At 49.9% G+C, this 16,716-nt stretch overlaps 6 protein-coding genes across 6 annotated transcripts; 2 read left to right on the top strand and 4 right to left on the bottom strand.

The window, feature by feature from the left end:
• Positions 1 to 251: 251 nt before the first annotated feature.
• On the bottom strand, positions 252 to 1,027 carry B0T23DRAFT_220686 (uncharacterized protein). Its single transcript, XM_062833722.1, has one exon. The coding sequence runs from the start codon at positions 842 to 844 to the stop codon at positions 293 to 295; it is 552 nt and encodes a 183-aa protein (XP_062690149.1). The 5' UTR covers positions 845 to 1,027; the 3' UTR covers positions 252 to 292.
• Positions 1,028 to 5,619: 4,592 nt separating this feature from the next.
• B0T23DRAFT_456107 (putative amino acid transporter) lies at positions 5,620 to 7,936 on the top strand. The gene is made up of 4 exons (XM_062841260.1): positions 5,620 to 6,436; positions 6,496 to 6,596; positions 6,673 to 6,785; positions 6,839 to 7,936. The coding sequence occupies exons 1-4, from the start codon at positions 6,052 to 6,054 to the stop codon at positions 7,848 to 7,850; spliced, it is 1,611 nt and encodes a 536-aa protein (XP_062690148.1). The 5' UTR covers positions 5,620 to 6,051; the 3' UTR covers positions 7,851 to 7,936.
• Positions 7,937 to 8,762: 826 nt separating this feature from the next.
• B0T23DRAFT_322521 (uncharacterized protein) lies at positions 8,763 to 9,470 on the bottom strand (the record flags this gene model as incomplete). The annotated part of the gene is made up of 2 exons (XM_062835301.1): positions 8,763 to 8,794; positions 8,858 to 9,470. 2 exons carry the CDS (start codon positions 9,468 to 9,470, stop codon positions 8,763 to 8,765), a joined length of 645 nt encoding a protein of 214 aa, XP_062690147.1.
• Positions 9,471 to 10,391: 921 nt separating this feature from the next.
• On the top strand, positions 10,392 to 11,626 carry B0T23DRAFT_407201 (uncharacterized protein; the record flags this gene model as incomplete). The annotated part of the gene is made up of 2 exons (XM_062839167.1): positions 10,392 to 11,082; positions 11,160 to 11,626. The coding sequence occupies 2 exons, from the start codon at positions 10,392 to 10,394 to the stop codon at positions 11,624 to 11,626; spliced, it is 1,158 nt and encodes a 385-aa protein (XP_062690146.1).
• A 310-nt stretch (positions 11,627 to 11,936) lies between these two features.
• On the bottom strand, positions 11,937 to 13,145 carry B0T23DRAFT_407200 (uncharacterized protein; the record flags this gene model as incomplete). Its single annotated transcript, XM_062839166.1, has 2 exons — positions 11,937 to 12,427; positions 12,494 to 13,145. 2 exons carry the CDS (start codon positions 13,143 to 13,145, stop codon positions 11,937 to 11,939), a joined length of 1,143 nt encoding a protein of 380 aa, XP_062690145.1.
• Positions 13,146 to 15,137: 1,992 nt separating this feature from the next.
• Positions 15,138 to 16,112, bottom strand: B0T23DRAFT_323735 (uncharacterized protein; the record flags this gene model as incomplete). The annotated part of the gene is made up of 4 exons (XM_062835371.1): positions 15,138 to 15,214; positions 15,296 to 15,309; positions 15,381 to 15,664; positions 15,744 to 16,112. The coding sequence occupies 4 exons, from the start codon at positions 16,110 to 16,112 to the stop codon at positions 15,138 to 15,140; spliced, it is 744 nt and encodes a 247-aa protein (XP_062690144.1).
• Positions 16,113 to 16,716: the final 604 nt, after the last annotated feature.

The following is a 16,716-nucleotide window of genomic DNA, read 5'->3' as shown; positions in this document are numbered from 1 at the left end:
TGTTGCGGTAGCTTCCGGTACCGTCCCGAATTGGTGACAATGAATGGCATCAGCGAACATGGGGTGTCTCCTAGTTTCTGGACCAGGCTGCATAGTCGTGGGGAGGCAACGAGCGTGTTGTCTCCTTTTTTCTTTTCTTTTTTTACTCTTACGTTCCCAATCGTCTGCTAACTGGAACTATAGCCCAATCCTAGATCCTACCATTCGGTAGATGTAGCACATACGCAGTGAGATTCGGATGCTACAGCATCGAGGTATGTATCCCTGCCATGTGGTACCAGTCGTTCAGTTCCTACACATGGTTTTTGGACCCTTGATTATTGGTGCCATCCCGGAATGCAAATCCATACCTCCCCATCCCATTCATTTCCCTCTTGCATGCAGTTGCAGAGCCCGCAGCCGGAAACCCCACCACGCCGCGTACTGACATGCGGTACAGAGACCTAAATCGGAAGTTCGCCCTGTCCGTGGCATAGTATACAAATGGATGTGTTGAGGGAAAGGGGAAAAACTTGTCCGGGTTCAGGGACCTCTGCTTGGCCCAGTCCTGGGCAACAATGGCCAAGAGGCTACAAGTCGGCGCCATTCGCACGCCGAGTTGACGAGATCTCGCATCATCAAGCCAAGGCTTCATTCCGCTGGCAAGAAGGCTGGAACTTGATAGTTCGAGGACCCAACGTACTCGACGGGGGACCCCTTTCCTCGGTTTCCAGAAACATGTACCGACAACGTACCGAGAATTCAGCCGCAACATGTCATTCTCCTCCATTTGGGTATCACTGGTAAAGAGTGTCTTGCCTGCATGGCTTTTGGAGTCGAACGTCATCCCCAAGCGAAAATGCATGTCTGTGCCGCCGCCGTGCGCTGTGTCTGATCCTTGTCGTTCTTCGCTATGTCTCTCTTTTGTATGCACATCGAGGTAGGTATTTCATTCTTTGTGGTTGCGTTGCAGGGTATCTCGCTCGCGGTTGCTGGTCTTTGTTCTTGGGGGTCGTTGGGAGTTGTCGTTCCCAGACGGGAGTTTCCCCTCACCCGCCGCAGCAAGCTGTATCTTGGCTGCACTGTGAGTGGAAGGCTGCTACAGTCCAGAAGCCTCAGCGTCAGAAGGAGGCTAGCGGGCTTGGCCTCGGCCTATAAGAGGGTCCAGCCCGCCCACCTTTAACATGACGACATCCCAGGGGTTTCATGGCGCAATGCTCTCAACACTCTGCCACCAAATCACACCCGCAGCATTTTTGGCACGCCGAGTTCCCCATTGTCTTCTCGAGCTCTCCAGACAACCGGACAAAGAAACGAGCCGTACAGTAAGTAGCACACGGAAGCATGGAAGCTTCTGACCCCCCACTATAACGGGTTGCCTCTTCGCAAGTCTAGAGATGCAAGACACGGATGGAGCTGTTTAGCTTCGCAGCTTCACAGGCAGACGGGTCCAGACCACGTCTAAAGGGTGGACATCTTGATACATGCAAGCTACCTGCAATGGCATGGCATGATCAACGGGATTCCCGAATTCAGACATCCATCGAGACGAGGACGGGTAACCCATCGCTGGGTTCGACGGCGAAGGCGTGAGACCAGTGGACTGACGTCAAGATGTAAGCCTGGGTAAACATGAAGGGTCGGCAGCGGCGCCGTCTAGCTCGGTCTCTGGAACACGGAGCGGAAAGGAGAGTACTTGGCCAAGGCAAGAAATCAACACTGCTGCTCGCAGCCACACACCAATGTCTGTTCCGGATTCCCATTTCGATATGTTCAGCCACTCACACGAGCGATGACCGAATGCGGAAGCACATTGCTGTCAGTATGTGAATGCGATATGTACCGGTATCTCACTTGGGGAGACAATAGCAGCAGTGGCGAGCCATAGCGACGCGCTGAATGAGAAAGAGGAAAGGGGGTGGGGGGATTCGGGAAAGAAGCATTTGCTGGCCAGAGAACCAGCCCGACGATATCACGCCTCATCCCGAACGACATCATGATAGTCAGTGGCTTGACTACATGTCGACCAGAAGATGAAGTCTTCGTTCATCACAAAACTCCTCGGAGATTCCAGTTTCACTGACAGCGAAGTTTTGCCGACCCCGTTTGCCTGACCCAGCATGGTCTGGACTGCTAATTTCCATCCTTCCCAGCCCCAACTATACGCAGACACCAACCATCAGGTCATTCAGCTGTTATACACCACAGCGTAGGCAAGTTGACATGGTGGTACTGTGCATTTCGTGCATGAAGCTATGAGAAAAATCATGCCGAACCCGCAACTTTTCCACGTTCCTCAGGCCAGCCCCTGAATTTCATTACTACGCGATTACTCCCTTGAGACAGGGGATGTTGTGGGGGTAGCTCTGTGTGAGCTGGTGGGTGCGAATGTGAGGCAGCTTGCCCATGAAAACTGGACGGTTCAGACAATTGGATTCGCGCTTTTTAGAGGACGCCGGTACGAGACACGACGTCAAATGTCACTTGGAAGCGGCAACGCACGTTGCGAGATGATGCGGTAGTACAATCCCACTTGTACCGGGTAGCTGGTGTAGGTAATGTGGAATTGAAGTTTGCGTCCCCGAACCATTTCAATACGCGCCAAAGTACTACTATCTCAGCAACGCCCGTCACATCATCCGATCATCCACGAGTGTCAACTATTATTTGCAAACAACTCCAACTTCCAAGATTTCCTTTACTTCATCCGCCCAAAACTTTCATATCCTCCCTTTGAGTACGACCCTCTCCAATGACCAACCGATACCCCGAAGTCTTCCTGTTGTTTCTTCAGCTTTCTGAAGTACCACAGATACTCAATATCCGCTATACTCCCCCGGCGGTTCTTTGATGGCTCCTTTCTGCTCTTGTGAGCTCCAGCCGGCGGCCATTGTATCACTAACGCTTACTCCCGACGCCACTTCAGTGAATCTTCCTGACCCCACCTCAAAACACCCAGACTTGTCCCGATTATACATATGGCGCACTCTCTATCTTTTGAAAACTCATAAATATTGCCCGTCCCCCAAAAAAAGAAAGGGGGAGACCGATGACCAAAAAGATATAGGCGTCTCCCTCTCTATAGAGTGATGAATGGGTTTAGCTGTGTGGTGTTTCCCAAGCAAACCAGCCAACCACCCAAAAAAAGAAAAAAAAAATCAAAGAAAAAATAAGTTAAATTATAATTTCATGTAAAACCAGAAGACAGGAAGAATCAGCCTTTTGGCAAGCGGCATAACCTGATAGGCCCCAATTCCATATATTACCCTCAGGCCCTCTTGTCTCTAACTGGAACCGGTTCTATGGTCTCTAAGGAGCAAGAAGAACTGGAAAGTCGGCCGGTCTGTTCGTCATATGCAGACGGAAAACCCGGTCTCGAGGTCGCGCGGAAGCTTTTGGTATATATGTACGTGCAAACGAAGAGGATGCTGGGAAGAGGACCCTTCACACCACCCTCGAAATGAGCTAGGCACAACTCACGGGCGTATCGTAAGAGCGAGGCGATAGGTTGCGCTGCGCAGCTTCGGGAAGACCATGGTGAAGAATGAACTACAGGATTAATGGAACATGGAGGCGGTTTCAATCACCTCGTCTTTGGTCGTCATTGTGGACTAGAGGTATGTAGGTAAGTGGGTTTGCTGGGTATTAATCTTCAGTTCGTCCTAGTTTGTCCAGGTGATGATACACAGCTCAGACCTTGATCAGTATGTATATAGAATATTGTCATTTGCCCGTCGATTGCTTCTCATGGCAATGGCAACAAGGTTAGTCTGGGCACGTAAGGTAGGGTGAATATCGAAGTTCCCGTCCCGTATCACCAACTGAGTTAGCCATATACTGCCATGTAGCGAATCAGCTAAGGATGATCGTCACTTTTATCAGGGTCGTTGGTGTGCATAAGTCACGATAAGCCCTATCTATCAGCAGAGAGGGGCAACCGTTGCATGGTATAAGTCAATGGAGTGACAAAGAATGCTACCTGCAGGGCTACTTTGTACCAATCACGACGTCGCCGATGACGGACAATGTTGTTGAAGATTACGGCAGCACCAACCAGACGGGTGGTCTATGAGAATTGTATGGGATTGTTGATGAGAGATACTGGCGATGTTTATCCAAACCAGATGCAAACACATTAACGATGAAGATGGGAATTTGAAGAGAGGTCTTGTAGTGACTTTCTGTTGGCGATGAGCATGAAAAAGACCACTTGCGTTAGTTTCCACCCTAGCACTGGCTGGGCAGCTATAGTATCATCCTCTGGAAATCAAGGCAGTTAGCGTAAGGTGGTCGACCATGTCAGCAGGCCAAATGCCTTCATCAATAACCGCCAATAACGCCAGCAACTTCCATCATAATCCGTGTTCAAATTATCTCTAAACAATGAATATAAACAAACCTTGCATCACACAAATTTCGCCAATTGTTCAAAATTCCATAAACCCCACCAACTATTCAACTTGGAGGTTTTATATCGAACAGAGTCCCAAAAGAACGACCTACCCGGAGCTCAACAGCCGACAAGAGGTCTCCGCTCCGTCTCCGTACCCCGCATGCGGAGTTGCTACCGCCCGCGGTCGGCCCTGGTCCCGTTCGGCCCACAGTATGCGGAGTTGGTCCCTGTGGAGTGGCATTTGCGGGGCGGGGGGACTTTATCTTTTCTGCAACTTGTAACCAAGACTGCTGATCCCTATGGAGCACCTCGAAAGTCGAAATCCCAAAGCTGAATTGAAACATTGGAAGTCACAGTCAAATTGAAGTTCCGTACTCTTTCACTTTCGCCATGGTGTTATCCTGGACTTGGACCTCAACACCAGGCTCTTCAACAACAAGCAACGAGGAGTGAAGGAGAGCCATGCAAGTACGAGCTCTATCGCATCGCATATTCTTTATCTGATCTTGACCCGATATAGTGTATCACATTTATCGGCGGTACTGCGCGTGTCGCGGGCATCCGTTCGTATCGCACTACGACATCGGGTTAGCTCCAGCTAGGGTCTATCGCTGCATGTAACGATAACATGGCCGAAACGGGCAGGCAACAGCCACCCCGCGATCGCTCTCTGATAGCGTTTGCTTGATATCAGCACCTCTGGACAGCGCTTCCAGGAGGGTGTGTTTCTGCTTACAAGTCGTTCTTATAAACCCCAACTTCCATCTCACGGTACACTACACGTTGACGCGGGAGTAGGTACGGTCCGGGCACTACGTATCAATGGTGCTGACTGTTGGCAGGCTCGCTTATTGCTTCAGTGGATTTTAAGAGAGCGGCTTAAGCCAATGGATGGCGCGATCCATGGCATGGGTGGTGTAAGTTGTAGTGCACTAACTATATTCCACTGTAGCTCCTTTATTGGTTGTTAAGGTTATCGCAACTCGCTCTCGGTGTCAATGGTGAACCCCCCTCGACCTTTGTGTCACCGTCTCATTCTAGATCCCTTATACATCGCAAACGGCAACACTTGCTTGCTTTGGTTGGCAATGAGATCGTGAAAGCAAGATCCGGTATCTCCTTTGCGTTGAAACACGCGAGATCGGGGTTGTCCCAGCTGAGTGGATGGTGACCGTCTAAGTGCCGCGACTGCGAGTGCAGATCGCCAGTGATAAGGAGCGTTTTTGGGACTTACACCACGGATCAACGTTTCCTTGATAAGAAAAAGAGTTACAGTAAGCAGTACGACCCTCCCCCATTCACGGACATGTTTTCCGACACATTATGTATGTATGTCGTGTGTCCATGGAAACTTTGTTTTGGGGAGCTGTCCCATCAGTCTTCAACCTCTCTTCACTTTCCCTGTTCCAAGTGCCGTGCTTTGCCCTTTGGGAAACGCAACTCTGGGAGTTCAACAACCGGACAAGGCCCTGTTGACTGACCTCATCTTTCTTTTCCCACACTGACAATCATCACATAATATCTTCCTCTGTTCAATCTTCTCCTCCGCTGGGCGTGGACACTGTATACGCAACAAAACACATTCTCGCCTTATACCGAAACACGACGACCACTACTACAACAACGGCCAGCAGCATCGGATACGGACGGGTGATATCCCCGAAAAACCAACTTCCAAAATGTCGCTCTCCCAAAAAGGGAGCGCCACCATTCTCGACGACCATGAAACCGCTATCCCCTCCAAAGACGACGGCGGCGACTTCCGCGCCATCGACCCTCACTCGGGCGTCAAGCGCGGTCTCAAGACTCGACACCTATCCATGATGGCCCTGGCCGGCATCATCGGGCCCGGTCTTCTCGTCGGATCCGGCGGTGCTCTACATTCCGGCGGCCCTGCGTCGCTGCTTATTGGCTTTGGAGTCATTGGCCTCATTGCCTTTTCCATCATGCAGAGTCTGGGCGAGCTGACGACGCTGTACCCCAGTGGAGGCGCGTTTACGGATCTTGGGGACAGGTTTATTGATAAGGCCTTTGGTGTGGCGGTCGGGTGGAATTATCTTATTAGTTAGTTCTTGTTGACCCTGTGCGAGTTGTTGACTTTCGCTGACTTCTGTGTGGTTTAGTTTGGGTTTGTGTCCTGGCGAACGAGTATAATGTGATTTCAAGCGTCATGGTGGATTGGAGCGATAAGGTCCCGCTTTGGGGGTACTTTTTGATATTTTGGGTCAGTTTTATATCTCTGTCAAGCAGGCGTATCGTGAGGAGACCGAGTTTAGGGTGGTTGCTAACATGGCAGACAGTTCGCATTTTTGGGCTTTCAACTCCTCGGTGTCGAGACATTCGGTGAAGCCGAGTTCTGGCTGGCGCTTATTAAGCTTATGGGACTGGTGGCCTACTTCATCTTTAGCATTATGTTAGTTTTCGACGCTCCAACATGTCTACGGACTTGTACTGACCCCAGAATAGTTACGTCTCCGGAGGCGTCAAAGGCGCAGACGCCATCGGCTTCAAGTACTGGCACGACCCCGGCCCGTTCGCCGATGGCTTCCGCGGCGTCGCCTCCGTCTTCGTCTTTTGCTCCACCTTCTACGCAGGTGTCGAATCCGTCGCCGTAGCCGCTACCGAGACCAAAAACCCGGGTGTCGCCGTCCCGCATTCCATCCGCCAAGTCTTCATCCGCATCGTCGTCGTCTACATGGGCTGCGCCTTCTTCTTCGGGTTGACCTGCCCGTCGAACGCCCCCGATCTCTCCGGCGGGGCCAGCCATGCCCTCAAGTCGCCCATGACCATCGCTCTCCATAACGCAGGCTGGGCAAACGGCACCCACCTGATCAACGCCTTCATCTTCGTCACCTGCTTGAGCGCCGTCAACAGCTCGATTTACATTGGCAGCCGCACCCTCTTGTACATGGCGCAGGACGGAAAAGCGCCCAGGTTCCTCGGCTGGACGGATCGTCGTGGCGTTCCTGTTTACGCCATCATCTTCACCAATGCGTGCGGAGCCCTCTCGATGATGAACGTCAGCACGGGCGCAAGCAAGGCGTACGGGTACATCATCAACCTAAGTGGTGTCTCGACCTTTTTGGTCTGGGGCGCCATCAGTCTGATTCACATCCGCTTCCGCGCCGCGTGGAAGGCACAGGGGCACAGCCCGGAGGAGCTGCCGTATAAGTCCTTGTGGTACCCGTGGAATGCCTACTTTGGCCTGATTTCCAATGTCTTTTTGGCTTTTGTGCAGGGCTGGTCGACGTTGGCTCCGTTTGACGCGGGCAATTTCGTGGATGCCTACATCCTGTTGCCGTTGTTTCCTGTGATTTACTTTGTGTACAAGTTCACGTTTAAGACGCGGTTGTGGCGGCCGCATGAGGTTGATCTTCAGGCCGGTAGGCGGCGGGATCTTGATGAGGCCAAGGAGGTGGAGAGGGGAGCGGATGGGAGGCCATTGCCATGGTGGAGGAAGATCTTTTCCAGTCTATAACTGCCTGTTGTTCATGTAATATCAGCAATGCCAAGTGTGAGAGGAGAATAGCACTCTCCACGAATGATGACAGTACTGTGATTCCTATTCGCGTTCTTCCATTTTTCAAAGAAATCTGGCTGTGCTTCTGGATGTGAGTTGCACCGCGAATGTTCCTCCTATGTACCTAGATAAATGATAAGGAACTGGAGGTACAAGAATTCACCAGGTCCCGAGAAGGTCTGATTGAATATACTGGGGCCGCGGTATCGTGCATCGCTTCATGGTGCTACTTGCTCCTGGAACAAGTTAATTCTAGTCGCAGGTTTGACGAGTGCTGGAACAACAGCTCTTGGCTTCAGGAATGGAGGGCGCGACGTTTAATTAAGTCCTCAGCCAATGCAATGTTCGAATTGTCGGTGCTAGTGTTTGAATTTGCGTACTTCTGTTTTTCATTTCCCCATGGCATAAATATCTGAACATTAGCATATTTCCTTCCAATATCGAGTGCTTTTTCTGGTTTGCCGTATTCCTAGCACCACTCCCGTCTTTTGTCTCTGCTTCGACATGTATTCTATGTGAGCTGGCTTCATTAAGCCACTCACAATAGTAGGGATATCCTTGTGGATACTCTCGTTAAGATCTCGGAACTCGGATTGAGGAGAGCAATCCGCTGATCCGGAATGCATTGTTAAGACTTCTTCCACAGTCGAGAACAGAGAAGACGCCAGCTCTACAACAGTAACCTTGGTGTCAGTGGTAGATCTGGGAGGTATTCCCCCTATAGTTTGTGTCATCCCGCGATAGATACAGCCTATGACCATGGCATCACAGACTCTTCTGGGTATCTCGTTATAACTACCGCCAAAAGTACAGAACGGTTTTTCCTTCATTCGAGCTTCCAGTGTGTTGTGAACTGGCGCAATCAACTGTTTAAGTAAAGCCGTACGTATCTCGGAAATAGTCTCTGCCCAAAAGTTAGTTGGGATTTATTGTTCGTTGTATAATAGCAGCCCACACCAACTTACCCAATGCATCATGCGGACCGAGATGAATCTCATCTTCGAGGACAATATTTTCACCATATACTAAGCGGCCCTCTGAGTCGATTCGAGCCTGTAAGGAGATCTGTTCAAGTCTCAAAGCGAAGAGGTGTTCGTCGCCTAATTCCCATGCGATGTACAAGGACTCAACCACTTTTGCCGCTGGAGGGTTGAGTTCGCTAGCAACTTGTAGCCACTGGGAACACCACGGCCTCGCAATACTGGTAATATCGTATTTGTGAGCCAAGATCAAGATACTGTGGATCCTGGAGACAGTTGGATGAGGCGGGACAGGCTCGAATTTGGCGTGTATGATGGAAAGTAAGATGTGTAATGGGTCGGCAGGGTCATCGGGAAACTCGACAAGCCATGCGGATCCGTCCGTAGGTCTGGCTTCCTTCCACGGGCCAAACAGCATCTGTTTCCAAACCGGCGACTGTCGACGAAGGGTATTGGAGCAGACGCGAAATCTGTAGCGGTCGCAAGGATTTGCGGTTGCATCTATTCGGAGATCACCATCAGGGTCAATGTCGACCAATTTCATTACTGATGGCGCCGTCTCAGTGTTGGAATTGGAGCTTTTCAATCCTGCAGCCATCTTTTTGCATAGGTACCGATTGTATGGTGGGATCTGAGAAGTTGACTGGCTCGGTCACTGCCAGCTGATGCCTGGGGTGAAGCACTGGATGTGGTCGAATCGTTGAAAGTGGTGATTATACCACGACTTATTGACAAAGCGTCTCAAAAAAAATAAAAAATAAAGAGAGAGAGAAAGAGAAAGGGAAGGGAAGGGTAAGGACGTGCACCTCTATTGAAATGCTGAAATACGGAGATGTGAAGGGCAGTGCCCTGTACAATCTAACCCTGGTATGTTTATTAGTTTGGTACAAAAAAACGCCCATCTCCACTTGAGAGCCCCGGAAAGTGAGGAAGTATTCGATTTTCAAATAGATAGGCACTGAAAGGGGACTCTTTCTTTTATATTTTTCAAGCTTGAAGGCCTTCAAGGAGACGGATGGAGGCATAAACAGAGGCTTTTGTGGCGTATTACATCCTGGTCATTGTTGGTCGCTCCAAACGAAAACTCTAAGGAAGCCAATAAGAGCTCTATATCTCCCCTGTTCAACCTATGGCCGAAGAACCAAACTAACAAACATACCAGTCTTATATTGTACACGTGAATGCAACCATGATGCAAGAGGCCCAGTAAGTACTATGTACCTCAAGCTCTCTGGGCAACAACGTATTCTCTAAAAACAACGCAATTTGCCGATCACACCAACACATATACCTCTCTTCTTTGTGTAGACAGACTCGGATTACGACCTCGAACGTGCGCAACAACCAACCCCCCATCCAGCACCATCTCTAGACGTTTCATTTGGCATAAGCCCTACGATAACCAGGCAACTCGACCATATTCCAATAACAATAGCTTCAAGCGCAACCGTACGTGGCCTGTTTGCAGCCATCTATTCCCTCTCAGAAGCGAGCGGCAAGAACGATCCGGGCAGTGGCCATGGTTGGATTGCCTGGCGAGCCGAGCACTTCTGCTACGACGACCTCGGACGCCCAATCACCGACGCTCGAAAACATGGATACTGCAAATGATGCAAGCATGCTGTCGTGTGATGAGATTGTCGAGATCGATCCGGATGGAGATCTACTGCTTTATACGAAACCAGACCCAGGACTTGGAGGGCGTTTTAGATTCCGTGTGTGTTCAGCGGCGCTCCGTCGTCACTCGCCAGTCTGGAAAGCGATGTTGTTCGGACCCTGGAAGGAATCAAAGCCGGCAGACGACAGCGAATGGGCGGTTGAGTTTCCCGAGGATCTCGCCTACGAATTCCAGATTGTGCTCAACATCATACATGGCTTGGTCGATCGAGTGCCGTCGTCTCTTGATATTGATACTTTCTTCAAACTTCTCATCCTCGTCAACAAATACGACATAGCTCATATCATGAAGCCTTGGTGTACAACATGGGAAACACCAGCCCTGAGCAGCCTTGTGGGACATGATGTACTCAAAGGCTTATATATCGCAAGGGAGCTGGGGTACAAAGATCTTTTTATCTTCAGACTAGCACAGATTGCAGTTAATACCTGGGTTGAAGGAGATTTTTTGGTTTTCAGGGATTCCTCTATCATGGATCTTGATGGAATCATCCTCCAAGATGAGGATGATCTTGGTCCGACGGATGTTTTAGGTCCGTGCTCATTCACAGAGCCCCCCCCCCCCCCCCCCCCTCTCCCCTCATTGAAGTCGTTGCTGACCTGTCGATAGATGTGATCTGTAACATTCGGAAAGCGGTGATTGAAAAGATGGTTGCGCCTCTCAATGAAGATCTGGAAGCTCTAGTGAATTCGACTCCCCGTTGCACCTTTAAGAGTGATCATCACACAAGAACCAGACGCCTATGTGATGCTGCAGTTCTCGGAAGTATTCATCGCGGTATGATACAACGAAGAGGTAGCATACTTCCGAGGGAAAGCTCCTGTATCACCGAGAGCGTTGTACATCTGGCGTCTGAGTTGTTCCCTATGATGGATGAAATCCAGACCATTGAGTTCCATTCTACAAAGTGCTCCTTGAAAGACAAGTACAGGAAGCACAACAGCACGCTACATGACAGCGTCATCACAATTGCCCGAGAGTTTCTGACGCCTAGACATCTGGTATACATGGCATTACAAAGATCAAAGACTGGGTTGGAAAATCAGTGCGCACATAGTACGGAACGATACTGGTAGTTGCTTTGAAGCCTCTACCGGAAACGGAGGAATGCCTCATCTAGCTTTTCAACTTTCTTGGAAGGATGAGGGTACGAGACGGAAAGAAATGAGGCATGGGCTTCAGGATGCAGACGTTTGATCTTAGAGGGAACACAAGCAAGAATGTACGGGTGATTACTGAATGAGGTGAACTTTGGCAGTGAGAAAGTGCCTGATTAGGGCATGTCGAAAGACGACAAACTGCGTGCCTGAGTGATGCAACATCTATGTTGAATTTCCACATCTGTAAAAAGTAGAAAGGAGAGTATGAAGGCTAGATATCTGGCTATCACCAATACCGACGGGTACTAGCTTGAGTCTGCTTTCTTTCTGCTTGTGAAGACAACTCGATGCCTGTCTTGTTCCTCTGCTTTTCCATGTACTTTCTGTGGGCCGGCTTAATGTGCTCCGCCACAAGACCAGGAAGTCTTTCATGTATCTCCTGGTCAAGAGCCTCATACTTTCTGTGCAAGGAACACTGCGTATGATTTGGCAGAACCTCGATCAACTTTATGTTCGAGAATACGGAAGCTGCCACTTGGACAACGCTGTCCGTCTTGATGGTACCTCTGTTCGTGAGGCGCTGGTCCATGTGGATCAGAAGACCGCCGAAGATGGCCGCGTCACAAAGGGTTGCGGTGCCCCTCACCCTCCCACTGTTATGATTTTGAGAAGCAGAACAGGCCGTTCCAAGAGGTGGATATCGCCGAGATACCACGTCATCATCAACAGCCATGGCAATCATGGAGAGCACTTTCTTTCGAATTGATAGTAGGACATCTATGGAAAATCTGGCATTAGTCAATCGGAACTAGCTTCGGTCTGGAATGTGAATATCAAACGTACCAATGATATCATGTGGACCGAGGTAATCTTGATGCTCAAGAACAATCCACTCTTCATCTTCAGCCTCAGAACCTCCTGCCAGACCGGGCTTTCTGAAAAGGTTCACTGCCTGAATGGACGGGAAGCTGTCTTGGGGGCTGGTATTGACGGAGATCTCCTCAATCCTCAGAGCGAAGAGGTTCTCATCTCCTAGCTCCCATGCAACAAACAAGGACTTAAGAGTGTCTTCCGAAAATAGGTCCCCGTGGGCGACCACTGCCCACTGTACACACCATGGTCTCAAAGTGCCAGTTAAATCGTACTTGTTGGTGAAAATGAGAAGGTTGTAGAGCTCATCGAGATCGAGAGAGTGAGGAATCTGGCTGAACCGTCCGTGTATGATGTTCAGGACAATCTGCAGTGGTTTGACAGAGTCTCCAGGAAGCTTTACAATCCACTCCTCGGACTTGACATTGGCTGGCTTTGATTCCGTCCAAGGACCAAAAAGCATCTGTTTCCAGACTGGCGAATGACGGCGGAGCGTGGAGGAGCAGACACGTAGCCGCTGTGGCTGGGACGATTCAGAGTCTTCGTCTCCCCCTACGTCCAACAAGAGATCTCCCTCGGGGTCGATGTTGACCACGTTGCGATGTGGCAAGGCCGAGTTTTCCATTTCGTTCGTGACTCTTGAATCCGACCCATCTGTAGCAGTTGCCATCGCAGGGGAGCTGTCGCCAAATAAATCCCCTGTGGGTATTGGTAGAGTGGTAGTTGATTCCAATTGAGTTGCAGCAGAGCTGCCGCTGGAGAAGACAGCGATGGCTCCTCCGGTTGTTAAAGCTTCTAGACAAACTTTGTGAGCTGCCAAACAGACTGTTACCAGCGGTGGATGTAGTGTCGAAAAGACCACTGGTCGTGGTCAAAGCTGTCAACTCTGGAGGGGGGCTATGGACCCTAACAACCCACTGCATGTAGAAGTGTGACCTGCAGCAGCTGACACAGAACCAAACAAGCCACTTCCTGTCGCAGAGGCTCCAGCCCCAAATAAGTTGCCACGTGAAGCTGAAGCCGCGGCCGGTGCTACTGTTGATGAAACGGGCGAGGGCCCGAACAAACTACCGCCCGTAGACGCAGTGGACGGAAGAGGTCCAGAAGCGCCAAAGAGAGATGGAGGAAATTGAGCGGTTCCCGGTCCCCTAGCAGCTGCGAAACCTACAGCTGCGGAGGCATTTAATGTTGTGCTCGGCTGTGGCTAGTTCGCGTTACTATTTGGGTTTGGGGTAGGTCCGCCTGAGCCGAACAGCGAAGGGCCAGTATTCGCGCCATATGCACTGCCATTTTGACCGTCAGTTCCAGTCCCGGACATTGTGGCTCCCTCTGTTTGTCGTCGTCTTCGTCGTCACGTTGAAGGTTGTTTGATTTTGCCGACTCAAGAAAAGGCTGCGCACAAGATGGAAATGCACGCAACCGTACTCAGCATATGATGTCTGGATGTAGGCAATGAGTGTGGGGGATGGGTGCGTTGCCGAGTCGAAAGTTCGTTGGATGCAAGATTCGAGAGATGTACTGGGAAAGTGGAAGTAGACCAGTCACCTGTTTGAAATATGGAAAGGAAAATTTAGGTAGCCTTACCGTACAATATCAGACCGATTGTGGGGTGGGGCCTCTCAGCCAGCAACATACAGCCAACTTCACCACCTCTTTAAACACCATATGACGCGTGGAAAAGGAGACCTAATCTACTCACTAGAGAGTATATCATTTGAAAACTGCACCTCCGTATCATTTTGGCTCTCTCCATAATAATATATCGCCAGACTTGCGAGTGTCCAGCCCGACCTCTTTTATGATTGGAGTGCCCATGCTTCTCCGCATCGCGCTGTAAAATACGGTATCGTAAGATACGGCGATACAATACCTGATGTTCCAGAAAGAACACAGGCGTTACCTCCACTACGGTCCAGAATATTCTGCGTTATGCATCTATTTGATCAGGATGGTCTATTGATAAATCACAGTTTCCAAATCTTACACTGAATTTCCCTCGAATTGGCTCCTTTCAACTTGACAGCTTCTTTACAGGATCCAAAGCTGCCTTGGCGTAAGTGCCCTTGTCACCACCACCTTCAATGTCAACAAACTTCCTCAGCCGTTCGTCCCATGTGAAAGAAGCGTATGGCAGTGTCTCTGAACTCAGCAGTAGGTTCAACATCAAGACAACCTGAATTGTGAATCAGTCCCTCAGATTGTTCGTATGGAACCTGCAATCCTTCTGGTGAGCATCGTTGCTAGTCCTCAAAATCTCCTTGAAGTCTGCCATGCATTCCCAGCAGAATTCGTATGAGCACTTGGCGCCTATTGATTGGGATACGGGCTTTGTTTTAGCACAGCGCTTAAATTGATGATTATGGATGCTTGATACAAAGAAACGTACTGTGTCGATACGGGAAAATAGAGGGAAAGGAACCCGAAGTGAACTTCCAGACTTCGTGTTTGAGAATAAAAAAGGAACAGAAACGGGATATTCGTGGTGGGAGCGCTATTAGCGTCAACGGGTTGAATGCCCATGCCAAGCATTGCGACAGTGCCAGCAAAACTCGTAGCGGCATAGGGAGCCTAGAAGAGCATCAGAAAATCCATTCAAGGACATGTATAGTATGATGTGTTAGAGGGTGCGAGGGACAAGGAAGAGCAACTTGTCTTTCCGGTACATGTTAAGCTGCGGACACATGTGGAAAGTATCTGACAGGGAATAGAGTAGATGAAAAGTCTCAGACACAAACGTGTGAAAATGTGTTGAAGTCGCTGAGGAGATTGTCTTACATATCATGTGCGCGCTGTCAACCACGGACGTTAGCCACCTGCTCTGTAACCATGGAAGGCAAAACACCATAAAAGGTAAACCTACCATCCGCCATCTTTCTCAATGTGTCGCCCACATGAAGGGCAAGGCTTCGACGTAAGCGCAATTATCTTCTCGCTTTGCTTATTCTCCTCCTGTTGTCGAAGATGTTGTTTGTAGGCCGGGCTGTCCGGGTTCTTCTTCACAATGTCGAACTCGTCGCAAGTCATGCCCTTGTGCCATGGCACTTTGTGGACGTAGCATGACAAGTGTCCATTGGGACACTTCATGATGGGCTGGCTGTACCCGCCTTCGTGAATGTGGCCGCTGCCACAACTTGGCTCTGTACACTGTTGGAGTACGGAACAGTCAGCTATGGATTGCCGCCGAGCTAGGGAAATCTAGTTCCAATGGGAGCCATTAACTTACCCACCTGAAGCCTTCTTGGCTTTCCAGCATGTGCTTAGTTAGAAAATCTTCATACTTCGCCCGTGTCTCCGGGCTGGCGTAACGTAGAACAACATCCGCATCGAGACGGTTGTTACACTCCGGACAATTGATGTCCTGCCAGTACTTGTTTTTGAGGTCTGCCGTGATGCTCAAACGAACACATTCGACGCATACACGCATCGCGTGTTGACAATCAGTAGAGAGTTTCGACAATGGAAAATGAAGAAAGTCTTTCGTCTCTGTGCAGACGACACACTCTATCTGTACGGTCTCGGTTTGGACGGCCTCAGTCTTGTTGGAGGCTAGCTTTTCGGTTTGCGATCGTGTCTCGACGGTAAGAGTAGCCATGGTCAATCTCAATGAGGGAAAGAAGTTTGGGCCAGCTGACGCCTTGGTAAATGTAATCGTCTCTCCGCAGGCTTCTGGATGACAAAGCTGAGGTGAGGGGCCGAAGAGGGCACACGTCGTTTTGCAGAAACATCTTTTAAGCACGAGCGGGCAGGGAAGCAGAGGACTTGGATGGTGACGCTATCATCAAGTACCTCATCCAATGGGATATGGCATAGCACGCAGTATGCAAGTGCCAACGAGCAGTACAAACAAGCAGACAGCCGGAGGACTCGCTCAACCCTGCGTAGAAAACCTGCTGAATGTTTCAATCTGCAGCTGGTCTTGATGGACGTGCAAATACGACGACGGAGAAGGCACAGGATTTTAAAGTGGCAACAAAATATGACAACCGGGAGTCAAGCCAGCCTACTATGCTGGAAGGGAGTGCCAGTCAATGGACGCCAAGGTACGGAGTTTCAACGTTAACTTTGTGCCTTGATGGGAACGTATCAAGTACTTGAAGGCAGTAGAAAACTTGACTCGGCTTGATCCAACTGATGTGATAAGGTGTGGATAAGTAAGATGTATTGGAAGTGTGCTATAAAGCGTGCTGGTGTGCAGA

This window comes from Neurospora hispaniola (assembly GCF_033458365.1).
Source record: "Neurospora hispaniola strain FGSC 10403 chromosome Unknown B0T23scaffold_7, whole genome shotgun sequence".
Taxonomy (NCBI): Eukaryota; Fungi; Ascomycota; class Sordariomycetes; order Sordariales; family Sordariaceae; genus Neurospora; species Neurospora hispaniola.
This window is presented reverse-complemented; position numbering and strand designations above follow the sequence as displayed.

Coding starts and splice junctions, on each gene's coding strand:
- B0T23DRAFT_220686 (XM_062833722.1), bottom strand. CDS start 844: ATGCATTTTCGCTTGGGGATGACGTTCGACTCCAAAAGCCATGCAGGC.
- B0T23DRAFT_456107 (XM_062841260.1), top strand. CDS start 6,052: ATGTCGCTCTCCCAAAAAGGGAGCGCCACCATTCTCGACGACCATGAA. Junction 6,437..6,495: donor CGGGTGGAATTATCTTATTA/GTTAGTTCTTGT, acceptor TGTGTGGTTTAG/TTTGGGTTTGTGTCCTGGCG. Junction 6,786..6,838: donor TACTTCATCTTTAGCATTAT/GTTAGTTTTCGA, acceptor ACCCCAGAATAG/TTACGTCTCCGGAGGCGTCA.